The following is a 20,802-nucleotide window of genomic DNA, read 5'->3' on the forward strand; positions in this document are numbered from 1 at the left end:
AGGGGACCGTTAAGGCAATGCCAAAGAATGCTCAAACTACCGCACAATTGCACTCATCTCACACGCTAGTAAAGTAATGCTCAAAATTCTCCAAGCCAGGCTTCAGCAATACGTGAACCGTGAACTTCCTGATGTTCAAGCTGGTTTTAGAAAAGGCAGAGGAACGAGAGATGCTGGATCATGGAAAAAGCAAGAGAGTTCCAGAAAAACATCTATTTCTGCTTTATTGACTATGCCAAAGCCTTTGACTGTGTGGATCACAATAAACTGTGGAAAATTCTGAAAGAGATGGGAATACCAGACCACCTGATCTGCCTCTTGAGAAATCTGTATGCAGGTCAGGAAGCAACAGTTAGAACTGGACATGGAACAACAGACCGGTTCCAAATAGGAAAAGGAGTACGTCAAGGCTGTATCTTGTCACCCTGTTTATTTAACTTATATGCAGAGTACATCATGAGAAACGCTGGACTGGAAGAAACACAAGCCGGAATCAAGATTGCCAGGAGAAATATCAATAACCTCAGATATGCAGATGACACCACCCTTATGGCAGAAAGTGAAGAGGAACTAAAGAGCCTCTTGATGAAAGTGAAAGACGAGAGTGAAAAAGTTGGCTTACAGCTCAACATTCAGAAAACGAAGATCATGGCATCCGGTCCCATCACTTCATGGGAAATAGATGGGGAAACAGTGGAAACAGTGTCAGACTTTATTTTTCTGGGCTCCAAAATCACTGCAGATGGTGACTGCAGCCATGAAATTAAAAGACGCTTACTCCTTGGAAGGAAAGTTTTGACCAATCTAGATAGCATATTCAAAAGCAGAGACATTACTTTGCCAACAAAGTTCCATCTAGTCAAGGCTATGGTTTTTCCTGTGGTCATGTATGGATGTGAAAGTTGGACTGTGAAGAAGGCTGAGTGCCGAAGAATTGATGCTTTTGAACTGTGGTGTTGGAGAAGACTCTTGAGAGTCCCTTGGACTGCAAGGAGATCCAACCAGTCCATTCTGAAGGAGATCAGCCCTGGGATTTCTTTGGAAGGAATGGCGCTAAAGCTGAAACTCCAGTACTTTGGCTACCTCATGCAAAGAGTTGACTCATTGGAAAAGACTCTGATGCTGGGAGGGATTGGGGGCACGAGGAGAAGGGGACGACAGAGGATGAGATGGCTGGATGGCATCACTGACTTGATGGACGTGAGTCTCAGTAAACTCGGGGAGTTGGTGATGGACAGGGAGGCCTGGCGTGCTGCGATTCATGGGGTCACAAAGAGTTGGACACGACTAAGCGACTGATCTGATCTGATCTGATCTGTCAAGGATACCTCTTTCAACCTCAATATCCTTATCTGTAAAATGAAATTACTATCCTGCCTGCCTCATAGAGCTGCTGTAAAAATTAAATGTTGTATTAAATGCACAAGGGGTAGCACATAAAGTTGATTATCATCATTATTATTATTCAGACAAAAAATTTTGACTTGAATTGTTTAGCTCGCTCAGTTGTCCTGTTCGTTTATTATGATTTCAAATATCTTGCTAAGATTTTTGTTTTTAAGACTTGTTTATAGATTTAAATCCAGAGGTAAGCTAGTAACACTTAAGAAAGGGTGAATAAACTCCCTGAGGATGAGAAATTCAGAAAGCCAGACTCTTGATCAGTTCAGGAAGTTCCAAGAGAAACTTTGTATTTTTACAAAGTTTCTATCAGCTGTAGAGATGGTTATTTGTATCAGGAGCAATGTTAAAGAACCATAAAAAAAAGTTCATCCTTTAATGCCAAGTCCTAGAAAGAAAGCCACTGAGAAAGAGCACACAATGAAACCTCTGTCCTTACATATAATCATTGCTATACTGTTAAGTTCTTTACGGGAGGGATTCAAATTGAAAAAGAGGAAAATTGTTTAATGGGAAATACTGCAACGTGCTACATTTTTGAGTAATTTTATAGTGGCAGTCCTAGAACATTTTCCATAGGAATCAGCTAAGAGTTTGATTTCTTGATGTTTTTCTGTTTCCTGCTAAACTGTCAGCAAACCTCAGACACTGTGATTGTGAGTAATTTTTACTACATAATGATAAGAAAGATTGTGTATTAGAAGAAATGTCTTTTAGTCAATACCTTGAAGGTTTAAGACAAAGTTTTAAATATTATTCTTTAAAAATCTGATTGTGTGCTTAACAGGGGTTTCTATTTTGCCGTCTTTACATTGTGTGCACCAATCATAAATTCCAGTCAAGGCAACATTGGTCTGTTTGGGTTAACAACTTCTTTAGGAAATTCTATTCTTGCCAAGTCATTTCTCCCTGTATCAGGAGAAATATTTACATTAATATTTCCAGAGTAGTAGACACTTATAGAATATTGCTTTAGTCCCCCTTCCCCCACCCCGAACCCGAGTAGGCAGTCTTTGGTGTTTTCATCCCTGAGTGCCAGCCTTCCAAGCAACAGAGAACTCTGGTTCTGGACTTTGGGGCAAATATTCATTTTTTATAGAAATTGTTCAAAACATCCAGAATTAAACACCTCTTTCACTGTCTCTCTCTCTCTCTCACACACACACACACACACACATGCGCACACACATACATACACACCATCCCTCTCTGGCAGAATTTCCGACTTTAAAATATGCATCCCAAGTCAGAGGTAGGTATAGTTAAAAGTGTCAGCTTTAAGCTGTTCCAAGCATTTCTCTGGCAAAAAGCAAGCGGAAGTGGCTGAGAAATCTCTGCAGGCACTGGTGCTTCCCCTCGAGTCAATGACAGTCCCCTCTCACTCTCCCCCGCTCCCCGTATCTCTAAAACCCGAGGCACTTGGGGGCGCCGAAATCCCCGCCTCCTCTTGCTGCCCAGAGCAGTTCTTAACCTTTTTTGGGCCGGAGACCTACAGAAAGCTATAGACACTCTCTCGATGGGTCTGAGGTTGGGGCAAGCACAACTGAAAAGCTTTGGGAAACTTTGAGGAGACCATGAATTTGAAACGCATCCTGAACTGCCAGATGAGAACCCCAGCTCCCAAACGCTTGACCTGGGGCGGTGAGGCCAAGAGCGGAGCTCAGAATCCACACCGCCTCCCTCAGTGAGAAACTGTGGGACGAGAAGGCGCTCCTGCGCTGGGCCACTTTCACTTGCGAGAAACCAAAAGGAGACAGGGACAGAAAGAGAGAAAGAGAAGAGAGAGAGATGGGGACCGTGTAGAAAGAGAAAAGGGATGGGGGAGATGCGGGAACTAGAGAGGTGCACAGAGGGACGGGGAGAAGAGACCACAAGCGGGAAAGGGGGCAGAGAGCGGACTGACAGGGCGAGGGAGAGAAGAGATTCCGAAGGGAGAAAGAGAGGATACGGGAGAGACTGGGAGCGCCAGGAAAAGGGGAGAACGTTCTCTACTCTGTCTCGCCAGGGCAGGGAGTCTCAGAAAAGCCCGTCCCGGGGAGATGGCGGACCGCACTCGGCGCCCCTGCGCTCCCGGCGACTCTGCGAGCAGCAAGTACCGCATAGCAGCCGAGGAGCCGAGTGGCAGGAGGCGGTCCCCACTCACTCCGCTTTCTCCTCCCCTCTCCGAGAGGCGGGGACCTGAGTATTTGAGTAGCGCCCCCCCCACTCCGCCCCCCAGCCCCCCATTCAAGAAGCCGCTCCGCTATCCCCGCCAGCACAGGGCGCCCGGCGCGCCTCGGAGCGCACGTTCCGCGCTTTCTCCCGCCGGCTCCCTGGACATTATGCGGCCAAGCAGCCGAGCCCCAGTCCTCCTCCTCCTCCTGCTCCTCCGGCTCCTCCTGCGGCCCGAGCGGCTCAGCTCTCGGCAGGCGGCGGCGTTGCTCAGCCGAGCGCAGACGGGACCCTCGCCGCGAGACCTCAGCGACTCCTAAAGTCAAAAGTTGGCGGCGGGCACCGGGCTCCGCGCGCTCTCCGCAGCCGCAGCCTCGCAGCCAAGGAGGGCAGGAGGGGAGGGGGGTGGGGGCGGCTGGGGAGGGGTGGGGAGCACCATGCAGTTTGTATCCTGGGCCACACTGCTAACGCTCCTGGTGCGAGACCTGGCCGAGATGGGGAGCCCAGATGCCGCGGCGGCCGTGCGCAAGGACAGGCTGCACCCGAGGCAAGGTAACGAGAGTCGGCCACGGGGACCCTTCCGCCCCTGTCGCCACCTCCTTAGCCTCCGTGTCCGACGGCGGACACCCCGCAGCGGAGGCCTCTCTCTGCCCTCTCCTTTTCCTAGAAAGAAGTATCTCCCGCTTTGCAGCTTCTCCCTTCTTTAGGTCATTCCCAGCCAATTTCTCAAGAGACACTGTGGAAAGAACTTAGTCGTCCGCCCCCTTCTTTTAGCCTGATCTTCCTCCTTACCCACGCCAGGCCCCAAACCTGTTAGTAATTGGGGGCACCAGCTCGTCGCATAGTTCAGGGTATCTGTCAGGATCTACAATCATGTTATGTATTTTGTCTTGTTCAGTGTCTGACTCTGACAGCATCTAACACTTTCTGATACATAGTAGGTGTTCAGCAAATATTTGTCCAGTCAGTGAAGGTGAAGGGATTGACTTGAATAGGGAGGAAAAAGCTGGAAAATAACTTAGGAGAACCCCCCCTCTGCTGCCCCCCCCCCCCACACACACACTTCAAGTTAAAACTTGCAGAAAACTATATTATTGGTTCATGTGCCTCTGCTTCTCTCTACAGTGAAATTATTAGAGACCCTGAGCGAATACGAAATCGCATCTCCCGTCCGAGTGAACGCTCTCGGACAACCCTTTCCCACGAACGTACACTTCAAAAGAAGGCGACGAAGCATTAACTCTGCCTCTGACCCCTGGCCTGGCTTCGCCTCCTCCTCTTCCTCCGCTACCTCCTCCCAGGAGCATTACCGCCTCTCCGCCTTTGGCCAGCAATTTCTATTTAATCTCACCGCCCATGCTGGATTTATCGCCCCAATGTTCACTGTCACCCTCCTTGGGGCACCCGGGGTGAACCAGACTAAGTTTTATTCCGAGGAGGAAGCGGAACTCAAGCACTGTTTCTACAAAGGCCATGTCAATACCAAGTCAGAGCACACGGCCGTCATCAGCCTCTGCTCGGGAATGGTAAGTGGACGCGCGCCCCCTCCCCTGCCCTGCCCTTTCACCTCCTCACCCGCTTCTGGAAGACTTAATTGCTCTCTAGCCTAGGACCCTCACTGCGCCGTCTCTCTGCTCTAGCATTAAACATGCGCTACTAACTTGTTTGCGTCCTACACTTTGGGTGGCTACTCCGGCGAGTGTGCTGACACTTGAAAGAAGCTCATCCTCCCCGACACCGCCCCCTCCACTAAGTCCCGGGAGGGGTAGTTCTGGATGTTTCGGAACTTTCTAGGGTCCAAATTCAGCTCAACTGTTGAACTGCGTGTTGCCCCACACCAGTAGGTGGCTGGGGTGTCGGTTTCCAAACTCAAAGAGACTTGTCCTTGCCTTCTGCAAACTCGGCCGCCCAGGAGTGGAGCAGCTGAGCACTGGGAGAACCCGACTCCTTATTGGTGCATCTTGAGTCGGGGGTGTGGGCTGAGAATCCCCCGCGTCCGGTACGGGGAGTTCCTTCTGTGTGTCTTGGGAGGGCGGTGCGTAATCTAGAGTCCCCACGTTCTCTCAGGGTCTTTTTTCACGCGCCAGGAACCCTGAGGCTGAACTGGATTGACAGGGAACAGGTCCGGTCTCAGGAACGGAAGGGTGGGCCCAGGGCTTAGGGGGCGGGGAAGAGGGCGGGGCCTGTCCTAGATGCTTTGCTTCAGCAAGGAACTAGGAGTGGGGGTGCGTCGCAGTCCGACTCTGCACCCTGCTGGCGGGGTGGCCCCAAGAAGAAGAAATATTGGGGAGAGCCTGGAGAGATTTCAGTTCTCCTGAGATTTCCACTACCCATGGGGTGCCAGAGAATTCGAAAAGGGAGCCTGAAGTGCACATTTCCCTAGAGAGGGAGGGTGAGAGGGCGCGGAAGTCACCTCCATGCGTTGCAAAATACGCACTTAGCAGGGGACCCAAGCTGGTACCCCTACCCGGTGTTTGTTTACTCACCGCCCCCTTCTCTTTCCCCCTCCCCCCCGCCCCACTTGCCCTCTTGTCTGCCCTACACGACCTCTGCCCTCTCCCTTTTGTGAGATTTGAGGGTCCGCTGTAAGGTTTTGGCCCAAGTGAGAGCGGTTCTAGGACTTCCCCAAGCGACGTGCGTTTCTGCCACGCTCTCTGACGCAGAAACTATCGTGGGTCAGGATCTCCCAGCGCACAGGGGCTGTGCGCCCTGCTCCCCAGTGATGCAGTTACTTTTCTCCAGAGCACCCATACTCCCCGCCGTTACCTTTTCTAAGTGGAAGCTTGACTACTTACCCAGGGCTCTTGGCTGCCCCCTTCGCGCCCTGTTGTTCGTGGCTCGCGAGTCCCAAATGTTGATGTCGCATCTATCTCCACTGCTCAACCGAGGGGTCGGGTGGGAAGGGAAGCAAGCTTGTAGACTGAGAGGAGGGAGGTTTAGGCTGCTGGGATGCGAGGATGAAGACGAACCCCCTTTAGCCCCCAGCAAAGCTCCCAGAGTCGCGGTGCGTCGTTGAGATTGGGGGTGGGCGGAGACGGCAATTTGGCGAAATGGCAGGGGGTGCTGCATGAGTCATCGCTGCCCCGGGACTCCTGGAATCCTTCTGTTCTTGGAAAGGTTGTTTGATCTGGGTGCGTATAAGTCAGGTGCTGGAACCAGAGCATCAGAGTGTGCCCAGATCCCAAGGCTGTAACCCACAGTTCCAGAACCTTACTTGATAGTGCTGCGTGTGTAAGTCAAGTTTGTAAACAGCCTTTACTCCTCCTCCCTCCCCGCCTCCACACCCTGCTGAGTGGCCCCAGCAGTGGTATAAACGTTTTGCTGCGCAGGACCTTAATTTCTGTTGGCAATTTTAGGTGGTAACTCGCACTTGTAACTGCAGAGTAGTAACTATCTTAGGGAACTGAGGGCCAGGACTTAAGAAAGACGAACTCCCTAGACCTTGAGGAGTCCATTTGTATTGCAGTCTGGCTCTCTTTTTGGAGGGGAGGGAGGTGCAGAAGATCTGGCATGTTATCTGAAAAATATGCGAGGTAGCCCTTTATAGCTGGGATGAATCTAGCTCCAAAGTCCTTGCCCCTTTGTCTTCCTTTTGGAATTTATCTTTCTTGGAAAGATGTCCCCGTACCCGTTTGGTACTTGTAGTATCTTGGCCCTCCTCCTGGCCCTCTCAGGAAATCTTCCTGGAAATCGTTCATTCTTTAGACTGGGCCATGCCAGCCTTCCTCCCTTCCCTCACCCTACTGGTCAGTTATTAGTTTCCCTGAAATCCTTCTTAGATGTGTTTCTCACCTGTTCTAAGCATCCCTACTCTACCTCTAGACCTCTTTGCTTCTCTCTTTCTCTCTCATTAGGGCTGATGTCTAAGAAATACTTCTGTCTGGCTTCTTCTCCTGGTCTTTTCTCTTTAATCCCTGCCACACACTGCTTGTAGATTAATGATGACAAGGTGCAAAATCACATCGCTATCCTGTTCAGTTACTGCACAGACCTCCCCACTGCCTAGTGAATGACTATAAATTCTTCCGTCTGGCACTTAAGGCCATTGCCACTGTACCTCCTCACCCCTTTGTACATCCAGAGTGTCTAGTCTCATCTGTCAAGCTTTGCTTCACAAATCCTACATTTCAGGCAACTGTTTTTGCACATTTCATTTCCCTCCCATCTCATAACCTTTGGGCCTTTGGATTTACTAGGTGAGTGACCTCAACCAGCTTCACATGCTCAAATCACACCCTTCTTTCAAAGTGTAACTAATGTATCTTGTTTCCCAGGAAACCTCTTCCTAGTCCTTCAGACTGCTGCCATCTCTCTCCCCTTTCACAGGCATATACCTCTCTCCCTCCTTGATGTTAAGTGTGCTCTCCCTTGTACTATGGCTCTTGCAACACATGTTCTATCCCCTTTCCCTGGAAGGAGGGTCAGCATCAATTCATTTCTCTCCCGCAGTGCCTTTTATATATTGTAGTAAGTACTTACAGCCTGTATTTGAATAAATGGTCACCTTAGCCAAGAAAGGATTACTCTTCGTTCAAACAACTGTGTTGTGAATCAGCCACAAATTAATTTGACCTCATTTATATTCCTTTTACTGAACTCTTATTATGTGTCTTGTACTGTAATAAGTGCTTTATGTGTGCATTATTTCATCTAAATCCTTACAACAGCCCAATCCTTGAAAGAACCCATTTTGCAGTTGAGGGCACTGAATCTTCGAGAGGTGGGGACTTGCTTGTGGTTTCACAGGTAGCAAGTGACAGAGCTGGGGTTCCCATCCAGTCCTTCTGACCATACTCTTAACCACGGGCCAGACACTGAATCTGTGTTCCTAAAGAGAATTTCAAAGTTGTTGCTTTTTTTTTTTTTTTAAAGGCACTAGACTAGAATCAGGGTACCTGAGTTCCAGATTTAGCAGGAGAACTATTCAGCTGCTTCTGTATCACTGAAAGGGACAAGTCAATTCCTGCCTCTGGATCTCAGTTTCCCCTTTTAATAATCAAAGATGCCAGACCTTCACCAGATGGGCTCCAAGATTCTTTCTCAGTATTTGTGGCCCACCTCTAGTAGCTTTCACATGTTGTAGTCGGTTTCTTGCTCTGTGCTCAGAGAGCACCAGAGTTGTGTTTTGAAAATAGGGAGAGGTGCCTGGGTAAAAGCAAACTTGTTAAATCACTTCTCTGGAAGCCAGTTACTCTCTTATTCTGACACCAGACTTGTCAGAGCTATCTTGTGTCTAAGTCTTATCTTTAAGTCAGGGATGAACCACATGGAGACTTTTTTTAAAAAAATTAAAATACTAGATCTTACCATTAGAAATACCAAATCTGCATACATAGGGTGATTTCTCAAATCTAAATTTATTTTTCAACTTCCCAGGACATTTTGACACTTAGCTGGGTTTGGGAACCCCAGTGCTTAGCCAAGTACTTTAAAACTTTGTCATGCCTAAGAATTCTAAAATGTCAGTTCTTGGGCCCTACCTACCCCCCAGATATTTCAATTCAGTAGATTAGAATTTGGGTGGAATGTGATACTTCAGTGCTGATACTGCCATTGATGTTCAAGGACAGTCATTTCCTGGATCCAGGGGGAAATCAAAGGCCCTTGCCTTTTCCCCAACATTGAGGGAAAAGGAACCACAGAGAAGGTGAGAAGAGCTTGATTTTTTCCTTAAAACACTGCCCAGTGGCATGGCATGGGGAACTTTTTATCGCTCTTGTAATGTTTCCTTTGGGTGGTTCAACTTTGCAGCTTCATTTATAATGTGCAAACCTTGTGGGTATATGGGAAGGGGAGGAGAAAGAGTTACCGTGAAACTCTTAGAGTGATTGGCAAACACAAATTATATCCTGGTGGTTAAAGGCTGGCCAACTCTGCAACACCAAAAGCCACTTCTGTTCCAAGCCCTGACAAGGTATCACTTTGCTAAGCACTTTACACACATTTTGGGCTTCCCTTGTGGCTCAGCTAGTAAAGAAGCTGCCTGCAATGCAGTAGACCTGGGTTCAATCCCTGGGTTGGGAAGATCCCTTGGAGAAGGGAAAGGGAAAGGTCACTATTCTGGCCTAGAGAATTCCAAAGAGTCAGACAGAACTGAGCGACTTACACTTCACTTACACACATTATCTCATTCTCTTATTGATAAACAAGGAAGGTGAAACTCAGAGTAGTTAAGGAGCTTACCCAAGGTGGGCGAGTGAGTGGTAGCGCTGAGATTGGAACCTTGGGCAGCCTGCCTGGAAAGTCTTATCCTGGGTCACTCCCTGTGATCAGGGAAAGGGTTGATAAGAGGCTCCTCTGCCATTGTCTCTGGCAGCGCCACCTTCAGTGCCTTCTGGTCAACATGTGCTTCCTGATTTTGAAGTCAGGATAAGGCTTTCTTGAGTAGGCTTTTCTCTTTGAAACTGATACTTGTCCCTGTTTCCAGGCTGTCTTAACACACAGAAACCCTCTTTCAGCAGCCTGGAGGAATGAATATAAATCAGCTTAAGCACCAAGGAAATATTTCTTAGAGACTGATTTGGATAGCAGGTTCTGTAGAGTCCAATCAAAGGTTAAGGTACTGATATGGCAGAGAGTGAAAAAAGAAAAATAAAAAATACTACTTCTCGAAGTATATCAGTAAGATTTTTAGCTTAAGGAGCCCTCATAGGAAAGGAGTTGGGTAAGATGGCACCACTTACTTGGCATTGTTCCACTGTCCTCTTCCTCTCAGTGGCTAAGTTATATTAAGTCAACCTCTCATCTCTCTTTATTTGCAGCTGGGCACATTTCGGTCCCATGATGGAGATTATTTTATTGAACCACTACTGTCCATTGATGAACAAGAAGATGAAGAGGCCCAAAACAAACCCCACATTATCTATAGGCACAGCACCGCCCACAGAGAGCCGGCAACAGGACAGCATGCATGTGACACCTCAGGTATTTGCATCTTGCTTAAGCGGAGGTCCTACCTGTGTGAGCTGGGTTACTTGCCAGGTCTCAAAGAGGTAGCTTTTCACAGGCTACAGAGCTCTACCATTTACGTTGTCTTTGTTATTCAGTCTTCAAGCCAGGTAGGTATATTCCCATTGTACAGATGTGGAAACTAAAAAGAAGTTTAGTAACTTGTCCAGTGTCGCACAGTTAATAAGTGACAAATCCAGGAGATGAACTCATACAGCAGTGACGTCAAACCCACTCTGGGCAGAGCCACCTCTTGTTGAAGTTGCTGATTTTTAGGATTAAGCTTTAGTGATGTCTTGAGGCTGTTGTTATTGTATTCATTAGGACTTTTTTTTAACAGTGTACAAGTATGAAAAAGTCTTACAAATGGAAGGCACAAAAACTTCTATATGTTCATTGGAATTTTTTTCAATCAACTTCAATGTAACTAATGTTCTGTGACTTCAGGAAATACAGGAACGGAGCTGTGGTTTGCGCTGTCAGGTGTCAGTTGAGTGCATATATACCTGCCATAGATTTTCTTCCATCCTGGTCAGATTCTTGGAGGCTTGGTGCTGACACGCTTGGCCCTTGTCAGTTATATTTCCCCTGGGCCTGCTGGAAAGCTTATGCTTGTGTATGCTTCTCAGTCTCCAGTCTTGAAGCACCCTTTCACTATCTCTGATGCCTACTTATTTCTCTCTGATGGTCCTGTTTCCTTAGAAACCATCTGTCTGTTTGGTCCTGTGTTTTAGGATGTTTGTTAAAATAACCATCTTTTTTATTGTTTCTAAAATGGTCTCCCTCCCCCCATTCTTTATTTTTTAAAGTCTCTTCCTCAAATTAAGTGATTTCTCAGGGTGTTTCTGGTTTCTCCAAATAAGACCAAAATTCAAGACCAAGAAGGTCTTCCTAAAATGATCGGTTGTTGCATCTTGTATCTATATCAGGTTCTTCCACTGTGGCAGAGTGTGATGTCTTCTTCTTTCCCAGAATTATTAGTTCTAAAGTGAAACCTTTAATATAGGATGACACTGGCTTGTAACATGGTACAGCCGAGTCGTAGGGTGTGTCATCCGGCTTTATCCCATTCAGTCCTGTGTTCTTAACCACCTGGGCTAATTGGAACATAACTGAAATGTTCTGTCTAGACTCTCTACAGAGCCAAGGGGTAGAGATGGGAGTCTGGAGTCAGAAACATATGTCAGGGTGCCAAGACTGCCAGCCAGTTGCAAGTTGAATGGCAATTCACATCTTTGTGGCCCTGCTAATAAGAATATAGACCTTAACTTCTGACTTTCTAAATCTGAACTAGGAAGTGCCTATTTTATGCATATGTGTAAAGAAAGGAAATATATCTCTTCCATTTCTATCTTATATAAGGTACATTCAAAAGATAAATAACATTTTCATTGATCAATTTGTTAAACATTAGCACTTTGTGACACTCTTCTCCCTAAAGTAAAAGCAAACCACCGTTTTTTTAAAACTGGCTTTTATTATTTATTATGGTCCTATTTTTTGCTGGCATTGGGCAAAGCACTTTACCTACACGACTTCACTTAATCATTACCACAGCAACCCTATGAGTCAGACACCAGTCTCTCCCCCATTGTGTCTGGTAAAGGAGCTGAGGCTTTCAAAGTTGGAACAGCTTGCCTGAGATCTCACAGCTAGTCCGTGATGACAACCCATGGTTTCCTGACTTATCTTGCAGCCTTTGCTGTGTACAGTTGTGATGTGTATGAGTGTGTACATTCAGGTGTGTATTTGTGTGAAAGAGAGAGAGAGAAGTCTTTTTTAATACTGTCATTCCAAAAATCCTCTGGGTTCATTTTCTTAAATTAATTACCAAAATAAATAGACATTTGGTTTTCTGGAACAGAGGACAAGTCATTGTCAGGTTCAGTTAAAAACACAAAAGAGAGGGAATCTGCAAAGGTAAGGAAAGAAGACAGCAAAAAATGCCTTTGTTGTCTTTACCATTTTTTTGGAAAAAAAAAAAAGAAAAGATTTTTCAAAACCACTTATTTGTGTTCTAATTATCTGTATTGGGGCCTCCGAGCCATCTTCCAAATCAGCAGTGCCAACTTTTAGTTTTCTATCTGGTTTTTTGCTTGCTGGTGACCAATCTGGCAGACCCTTCCCTCACCCTGTGTGATGATTCAGCAGGCCGGCAGTTTTGATTGGCTCTTTCAGAGGTTGCTGTTGGACTGTGCCGCTCTGGTTTTTCTCTCCCAGCTGCTTCTGTACCCCTTCTTTGAGTTCAGGTACAGGAAGCTCAGAGCAATTGGAGAGAACTTTGGAACATGGCACATTTCACCAGCAGCCATTAGCAGCATGGACAAGCAGATCAGAAACCTCCAAAATCCAGGGAGCTTTGGCACAGGGAATAAAAGTAGGTGGGGGTGGGAGAAGTCCCTCTGGCCAGGGAGTATCTGGCCAATGCAAATATCAGTTCATTCATGTTCAGAGATTTTCCCCCCAAAAGCAGTGGTTAGTAATCAGAGGTAAACTTTAAAAGTGCCCTGGGAGCCTCATGCAGATTCTTTAAACAAACTCCTCTTGCAGGGAAGTGAGATGGAGCAAGAATCAGTGGGGTTTAAAAAGCATTCCAAGTGACTTAGAAGTTCAGTTCTATGTGAGAGTTCCCAGTAAAGTGGGATTTCAGGCAGTAAGCACTGTCCATAGCTGGCACTGTCTTTGAATCTCCATCACTGCTTTCCATCTTCACTTCTCATAAAGTGATAGATGATTCGAGCTAGAAGAGACTAGCTCTAGGTCAACATGCTAGCTCCACCCAGATGAGCAAACTGTAGGGCTGGGATGTTAGGTTACTTGTTTACTGGAGTGATACTTAAATATTCAACAAGAAACCTTCAGAAGTTAAGATGGCCCAAGCCTGGAGGCGGGCACCTGGAAGCCCTCTGCTGAGCTAGGTGTAACCCTTCGGTTGCTGGATGGTGAGAGTCTTCCTGGGGGCGGGCACTGTGGCTGTGACGCTGCGTCCTACAGACGGAGCAGACGTCTTGCTCATTTCTGATTGTTAATGTATGTTGAATTTTCAAAAAGGATTCTGAGATAAGTTCTGTTAAAAAGACATGTAGAAGGAGTCTTATGGAGTAAAAATGTTATGGAATTAGAAAGGAGTCTACAACATAATTTATTCAAATGCACATTATGTGTGCATTTGTTCATTCAGCCATGAGCTATTTATTGAGTAACTCCTCTATGCCATGAGGATTAAACCATCTTTTTACAGTTAGGTATGTGACCTGAAGCACATTTAGAACATAAAGTAAGAGTAACATGAGTAACATGTCCCTTCCAAGAGGGTAGGTAGGACTAAATAAGTATGAAATAATGAAAACTCCAGGGACAGATGGTAGACAATCACTGAATGGGAGATTTTTTTTAATGATCATACAAGTAGAAATTAAGACACCATAGCTAGGTATGGCGACTCAAAATATTTTGTATTTAGACTCAAAATACCAAAACTCAAAGTTAATCATATCCCTGTGGTTAAGCTTAGAGTTTCTTGGTCACCTGATCATAAAAACCCAATAAGAGACTTGCCCCATGGTGCCCCTGCCAGTGAGTGGCAGGGCTAAGAGCCCTTTCTTTGTGTTTATCTCTACCTAATGCAGCATTTTGAAATTTTATTTCTTGCTACTTTCTCTTAGCTCAGTTTCTGTATCTCTGTTTTCCCATCATTGATTGTGTCTACCTATGTGCCCATTGGCCACTTGAGCGTCTATGCATTGGTGTGTGGTTTCCATCCTGTTTGTAGGTTCCTCAGGATTCAGGATGGGGTGTGGGGTAGCTTCTCTTTCTTATGGCAGGCCCTTGTGACTGGTCTCCCTTGCCCACTGGATCCTCAGTAGAGGTCTTTGAGGTGACTGCCTGACCACCCTAAACGCCAGGGGGGCCAAGTGGTAGACTCATGGCAGCTGATTGGGAGAGTTTGTTGCTTTTTAAAAGCCCCTACCTGCTGATCCTTTGCATTGCATTTCCAGATGACACCCCAAGTTCTGTTTTGCAGACACCTGCTATTTGCCTCTGGATTTTATGCAAGACGATTTAGTTGTTTTTGTCAGTGAAAGAGATGCATTTCCCGATAGGTGAATGAGAGGAAGGCAGGAGAAAAGACCAACAGACCAACAGAAGGTTGTTCTGTTTGCCTGGACCTAAAAAACAGTGACTCTCTGTAACTAAAATGTCTCTCTCACCCTCCCATCTCAGCAAGGCTCGCTCTTTTGCTCTCCCTTAAGGCATTTAAGAGTTGTACACTCACTAACCCATCAATGCTGCTTCTAATTGGACATTTGTGTAAACAGGTTTATATACTGAGTCTGGTGTTGTTTATTATAGCAAGTGACTGGAAACGACCTAAGTGTCTTTGGTTGAAAGATAGATCAATAACCGATGAAGTCTACATTTGATGGATTCTTATGCAGCCATTAAAAATGATGGCATAGATTTAGGTTAACAAACCCAGAAATAGATATATTAAGTGCGCACACAAGTGATGAAGTAATATGAGGGTATGATCTCATTTTTAAAAATAATGACAGAGTGTGTGGGAGAGCATGCATGTATAAGGAAAAAGATCTGAAGCAGTAGTCACAAAAATATTAAAAGGGACTATTTCTTGTTGGTAGGAACATAGGCAATCTTTACGTTTTTAGCTTATATTCTTATATTTTTGTCATGATTCTATAATAGGTTCATAATCAAAAAATGCAGTTGAAAATAAAAGGGGGAGTGGCATATAATTATTTTGTAATCCCAAGACACTTGTCACCAGGGACAAATAGCCAAGTCAAGACCCCACGTTTCTGTCTTTGGGATGAGATAATCCCAGCTTCCCTGGTGGCTTAGAGGTTAAAACATCCGCCTGGAATGTGGGAGACCCGGGTTCGATCCCAGGGTCGGAAAGAGCCCCTGGAGAAGGAAAATGGCAACCCACTCCAGTACTCTTGCCTGGAGAATCCCTTGGAGGGAGGAGCCTGGTAGGCTACAGTCCATGGGGTCTCAAAGAGTCGGACCCAACTGAGCGACTTCACTTTTACTTTCTTTCAATCTCAGTACCCAGACAGATAAAATTCCTGCCTTGTGGCTACTTCTTTGGAACACCAGGGCTGGTCAAAGCTGAGACTCCATTCCCACCTAGCTAAACTGCCTTATGCCTGCTGTACTAACTGTGGGATTATAATGGGATTACCATGTCTTAGTCTTAGTTCAGTGCTGGGACCTCTGCCTGTCACCCCATTAGAGTGTACTGTCACTTCTTGGTTGGGCTCCCAAGGATGCAATTGTAAAGCCTGGAAAATACAGGATGCCTATGAATTCACTGTGCTACACACTTTCCATATCTTGTCATATGTAATTCATTCACCAATACTGTGTGTAGTTATTATTAGCCTATTTTACGGTTGAGTAAATAATGTCTCAGTGAGGTTGAGCCTCTTGTCCAAAGTCACACAGCTGGTATAGGAAGTTGGCTTGACACTTGAATTCAGATCAGATTAAACCCAAGGTCTATTGGCATCTTTAAAGATGGATTTTTTCAGTTGGGGTTTATTGTTTTGGCTTAATTTCTTTTCATTTACCTCTTTTTGTTCCTCATCCATCTTTATATGCCTTTCCCCCCTTTATTAAATTCTTTGATGAACCTTATTACGTCTATTAAATAGTCAATAGCAGCAATGACTTCTAAAATCCTCTGTAAATTACTAGAAAAGTACTGTTTTAAATAATTGAATTCTTGAGCTTGTTTTCTCAGCTTTATATTCTTTGAGCATTTATATTAAAATATTGCTTTTATTTTGTTTTAACATTAATAGTGCAGCACGCCAGTAAAATTGGCAAAGGGTAGTAAAACAGAAACTTCTAATACAGGACCTGTTCTCATCTAATTTTTAAAAAATTTTCATCATGTTTTTTAAAAAGCATTTTATTATGAACATCTTCAAGAAAAGTACAGGCAGAAGTAAAACGAACCACCAGTATGTACCATCTACATTTAATGATGAGAAAGTGTTTTCCCCATATTTGCTTCTTATTTTTCCTTTTTGTTAAAGTAAACCTAAGTATGATGCCATTTTCTAAATACTTTATGTTTCTGAAAAATGAAGATACATTTTCTAACATACCTGTGTTTGTCATGGTGAATGAATCAGTAGTAATGACTGCATATCATCTAAACAGTATCTATGTTAGCATTTTCCTGATAGTCTCCCAAATGCCTTTTTACAGTCTATTTGTTTTAGATGATGCGCTAAACAAGGTCCACACACTGCAGTTGGTTTTTAGGTCTCTTAAGGAACTTGTCACTTTGTTGTCATTGCCATTGTTGTTAACAGTCACTGTTTTCTTTCTAGTTTTAGTTTTGCTCCCTATGACCCTTTTTATCTTTTCCATTTCTTTCACTCTTTAACTCTTCTTTATTACCCTAAGATCAGGGTGCATCTGCAACCGTTTGAAAGAGCAGAGTCAGCCCCTAAACCTAGAACACAGCAAGAAGAAAGCCACCAGGGATGAGCCACTTATCAGAGTAATTTCCTTGAGCACAAAAGGTGGTGTGTTAGGTTGTTTTCCTGACCCTTTGTCTGGAGCCTCTTGAAAACCTCCTCCCCCCCCCTTTTTTTTAAACTGACCAATAGAAAGATCCTCAGGTTACAGTATTTTTTGAGACTACCTTATCTACCATTCAAGAGTTTCACTCGCTTGTGTTCTGAAACCCAGAAGAGCCAGTTTGCAGTTGGGAAAGTGAAATGGCAGGTTAGGTTTGGATGTGAAATAAGGTCTCTGTGATGTATGACACACTTTCCTGTCCCCTCCCACAAGCCCTTTGATAAACTTCTGGATTCAGAGATAGCCCAAGGGTGGACCATTTCACCTTTGGTTCCAAATCAGGACCTTTCCCTGTCACCTGTCATCAGATCTCAGTTATTTTCCTTTCTGCAAAAGTGCGTTCACTCTCAAGGAAAAGGGTCAGACAGATACTTGCTAGTTTGTTCATCTTCCCAGGAAACCCCTGAAACAGTTAAGATGCATGTCCTTTAAAGAAAGAATGTAAGAAATGACAGAAACCTGGGACAGAGGGCAGCCATCAGATGTACAGGCTGATAGTGGCAGGAGGTACTTAGGGTAAATTTGAGGGCTTTCAGACCTTCACCTGAGCAGGCTGTCTTTTCAGAGTAAGACATCAGAGAAGCTCATGGTTCTCTTCTTACAAGGGTTTACTTCTTCTAAACCCATTCATTTAATAAAGTGCTATTTACTCATACAGTTGAGGTTTAAAATGTTCATTTCTTGCATCTTTATTGAGATATAATTGGAGGTTTAAATTCTTGAACTTTGTATCTGCCAAAGTTAGGTTCTTTGTAATGATTAGATTATTATAGAATCCTTGTCATAGTTATTTTTGTGTAGCTAGAGTCTGCTTGTGTGTCTGGACCAGACTCTGCCTGGAAATGCTGTACAATCCCAAATCATTAGTAAGTACAAGGCATTCTGCATGTCACAGAAAGGAGCAGGAGGAAATTCAAAATACAGTGGTTGTGTACTTGTGAGCAGTGGACTTTGAGAAGGAGTAAAAATAAATGAGTGGCAAATATTGGCAGAATTCTTCCTTTTTTATCAATTCCCCATCTCTCACATGACATTAGAGTTAGGGTAGGGTGTTAAGAATGTACTTGGCCTGTGATGTGTGAGAAAAGTTTAAATTAATGGGATAGACCTCAGAATTTTCCTGCTAAGATTTTAATTTTTTACAAATATTTTTATTTTCCATTATATTGGGAACTATATTATATATATACCACATATGTATATATAATATATTCTAGTATTTTCATTTTTTTCCTATTAAGATATTATTTATACTCAGAAAACAGTCATCTTTTTCAGTGTACAATTTTTCAAGTTTTGGCATACAGTCAGTCAGGTAACCATTATTACAATCAAGATAGAGAATGATTCCTGCTGTGCTTTACAGCAGCCTCCTACTTGCTGTCTCTCTAGTTTGGCCTTCTCCAGAATGTCATATCACTGGAATCATTAAGCATGGTCATTGGAGGTTCATACACACTGTTGCCTGCATCAGTAATTCATCCCTTTGTATTGCTGAATAGTGTTCCACTGTATGGGTAGACCTTGATTTGTTTGTTACCCAGTTGAGGGATAAAGTTTGGCAATTAAAAATGAAACCTCTATAAACACTTACATGCAGATTTCAGGGTGAACATATGTTTTCAGTCGGATAAATACCTAGAAGTGAGATATCTGAGTTATATGGTAAGCATATGTTTAACTTTATAAGAAACTGCCCATCTGCTTTTCAAGGTGACTGTACAATTTTGTAGTCCCAATGGCAGGATATAAAAGTTCTGCTGCATCTTCACGAGGACTTGGTTTGGGCAATATTTTATTTGGCTGATTTTGTTTTTTAATTTTAGCCATTCTAGTAGGTGTAGCCATTGCAGTTTTAATTTGCATTTCCCTAATGACTAATGATGTGCTTATTTGCCGTCTGTGTATTTTCTGTGGTGAAGTGTCTGTTCAAATTCATTCCTTTAAAAAAAAAAACAAAAAAAAACTGGAACATCTGTTTTTGTGTTAGTGAAGAGTACTTTATATATTCTGATATAAGCCCTTTATCAGAAATGTAGTTTGTAAATACTTCCTCCCAGACTATAGCTTGTTGTTTCATTTTCATTTGCAGACCCTTATTTCATATATGTCTTCCTTATTTTATTGCAAACATTTCATGTTCTGTGGATTTCATGCTGTCACGGGATGATGCTGCAGGAAAGCATAGTAGACAGAGCAGTATAGGTTTTGTCCAAGACACAGGTGCAGAGAAATAGACTCAGAAAGACTTCTGTAAGTCTAGTTATTCAAAGCCATAGTCTGTGCCAATGGAAAGGGACATTGTTGTGTTTCTTTCTAGCTGATATCTAGAAACATAACTTTCAATTTCAAGCCGTGTAGTTAATGATAGGAATAGGTTCCTCTTGCCTAATGGATGCAAACATTTACAAAAGAAACCCTGAATCCCTAAGAATGCAGCTGTGTTCTACTTCACATTATGTGCACACAAGAGAGAAAACCAGAGGACAGTGATACGGAGGCATGCATAGCAGAAGTCAGCAGTGTGAGATTCAGCTGTGTGTGACCACACATTTTTGGGGAAACAGGAATGGGAGACATGACTCCATTTTCCCGCAAAGTTCCTTTGTGGGCAGTATAATGGTTTTTGAAAGGTAACTTGATTATGAGCTAGTTTTTTTTTTTTTTTTTCTTTTAAGCATATTTCCTAATCCTGACATTCTATGCTATTCTAGTGAAACAAGTCAAATTAGAGAATAGAAATGGTTTTTAGAAACTGTCACCTATGTTAGCAGTTCCAAAATAAGCACTTTGTAGTGAGAAATGGAGATACATATATGGTCCCTTCCTTGATATTTTTTAACATCATGCATAGCACATTTCTTTTTTCTTGGTCTCTCTCCATTGTAGTTATTCTGTCTCCTTCTATGTGCCTACCCTGTGTATCATTGGTCATTTTTTTCATATCCTCTCTGAGTGGCCAAGAGAGGAGACTGTTGGGTTTTGCAATTTTTGAATCTTAAGACTTCATTTTCAGCATTTTTCACTTTTATCTTATTAAATATGAGAACTCATCAGTTTTCAATATTGGAATGAACTTTAGTTAACTTCTCTTCTCTGTCTTTGTGGATAAGAGGATTGAGGCTCCGAATTTTTAAGGGATTCATAATCTTGGAGCCAAAGTGAATGGAAAAATGAGCCCTGAACAAACATAGGCCTCTTCCTTCCTATATTCTTTACAGGCTGTAAATCAGGGAAAATATAAAAATAAAATATAAATCAATGCATGGTGCCTGGAAAAAGGATGTTCAGAGGTGCAACTCAAATGGGATTTTGGTAGTGCCACTGGCTTTATTGCAAGTGTAATAACTATGAATAAACTAGTGAGAGCATTTAAAAAGTTATATCAAGGCTATAGAGAAAGACGTTAGGCTTTTAATTCCCTTAAGGGATTAAGTTGTCACAGCAAGCGCCGAATATATAGCAACTGAATATATGAGCTGGGCCAGGGTGCTGCGGGCTGGTGGCCTGTGGTTGGGAGGGCCCCTGGTGAGTTCAAGCTGTGATAAGAGTACAGTGTGTCCTTACAAGCACTCAGGACTGTGGTGGCCAGAATATGGACATCATGATGAAGGGTTTCTACTGCAGGCCTAGTGGGTAAACTTGTCCTCAGTTGCCTGGAAACTGGGAGACTGGTGTATCGAA

At 44.0% G+C, this 20,802-nt stretch overlaps 1 protein-coding gene and 1 long non-coding RNA gene across 6 annotated transcripts in view; one reads left to right on the plus strand and one right to left on the minus strand.

The window, feature by feature from the left end:
- LOC123330922 overlaps positions 1–7,055 on the minus strand; it is a 109,156-nt gene extending 102,101 nt beyond the window's left edge. For all 3 annotated transcript variants that reach the window (XR_006547189.2, XR_006640447.1, XR_006547190.2), the window contains exon 1: positions 6,348–7,055. This is a non-coding gene — a long non-coding RNA (uncharacterized LOC123330922). The remainder of the gene's footprint in view (positions 1–6,347) is intronic.
- Positions 3,972–20,802, plus strand: part of ADAMTS9 (ADAM metallopeptidase with thrombospondin type 1 motif 9) — a 161,484-nt gene continuing 144,653 nt past the window's right edge. For all 3 annotated transcript variants that reach the window (XM_044933473.2, XM_044933475.2, XM_044933474.2), the window contains exons 1-3: positions 3,972–4,104; positions 4,678–5,078; positions 10,314–10,476. In XM_044933473.2, the coding sequence (XP_044789408.2) occupies positions 3,990–4,104; positions 4,678–5,078; positions 10,314–10,476 (679 nt within the window). In that variant the 5' untranslated portion in view covers positions 3,972–3,989. The remainder of the gene's footprint in view (positions 4,105–4,677; positions 5,079–10,313; positions 10,477–20,802) is intronic.

Source organism: Bubalus bubalis, chromosome 21 (genome assembly GCF_019923935.1).
Source record: "Bubalus bubalis isolate 160015118507 breed Murrah chromosome 21, NDDB_SH_1, whole genome shotgun sequence".
Lineage (NCBI taxonomy): Eukaryota > Metazoa > Chordata > Mammalia > Artiodactyla > Bovidae > Bubalus > Bubalus bubalis.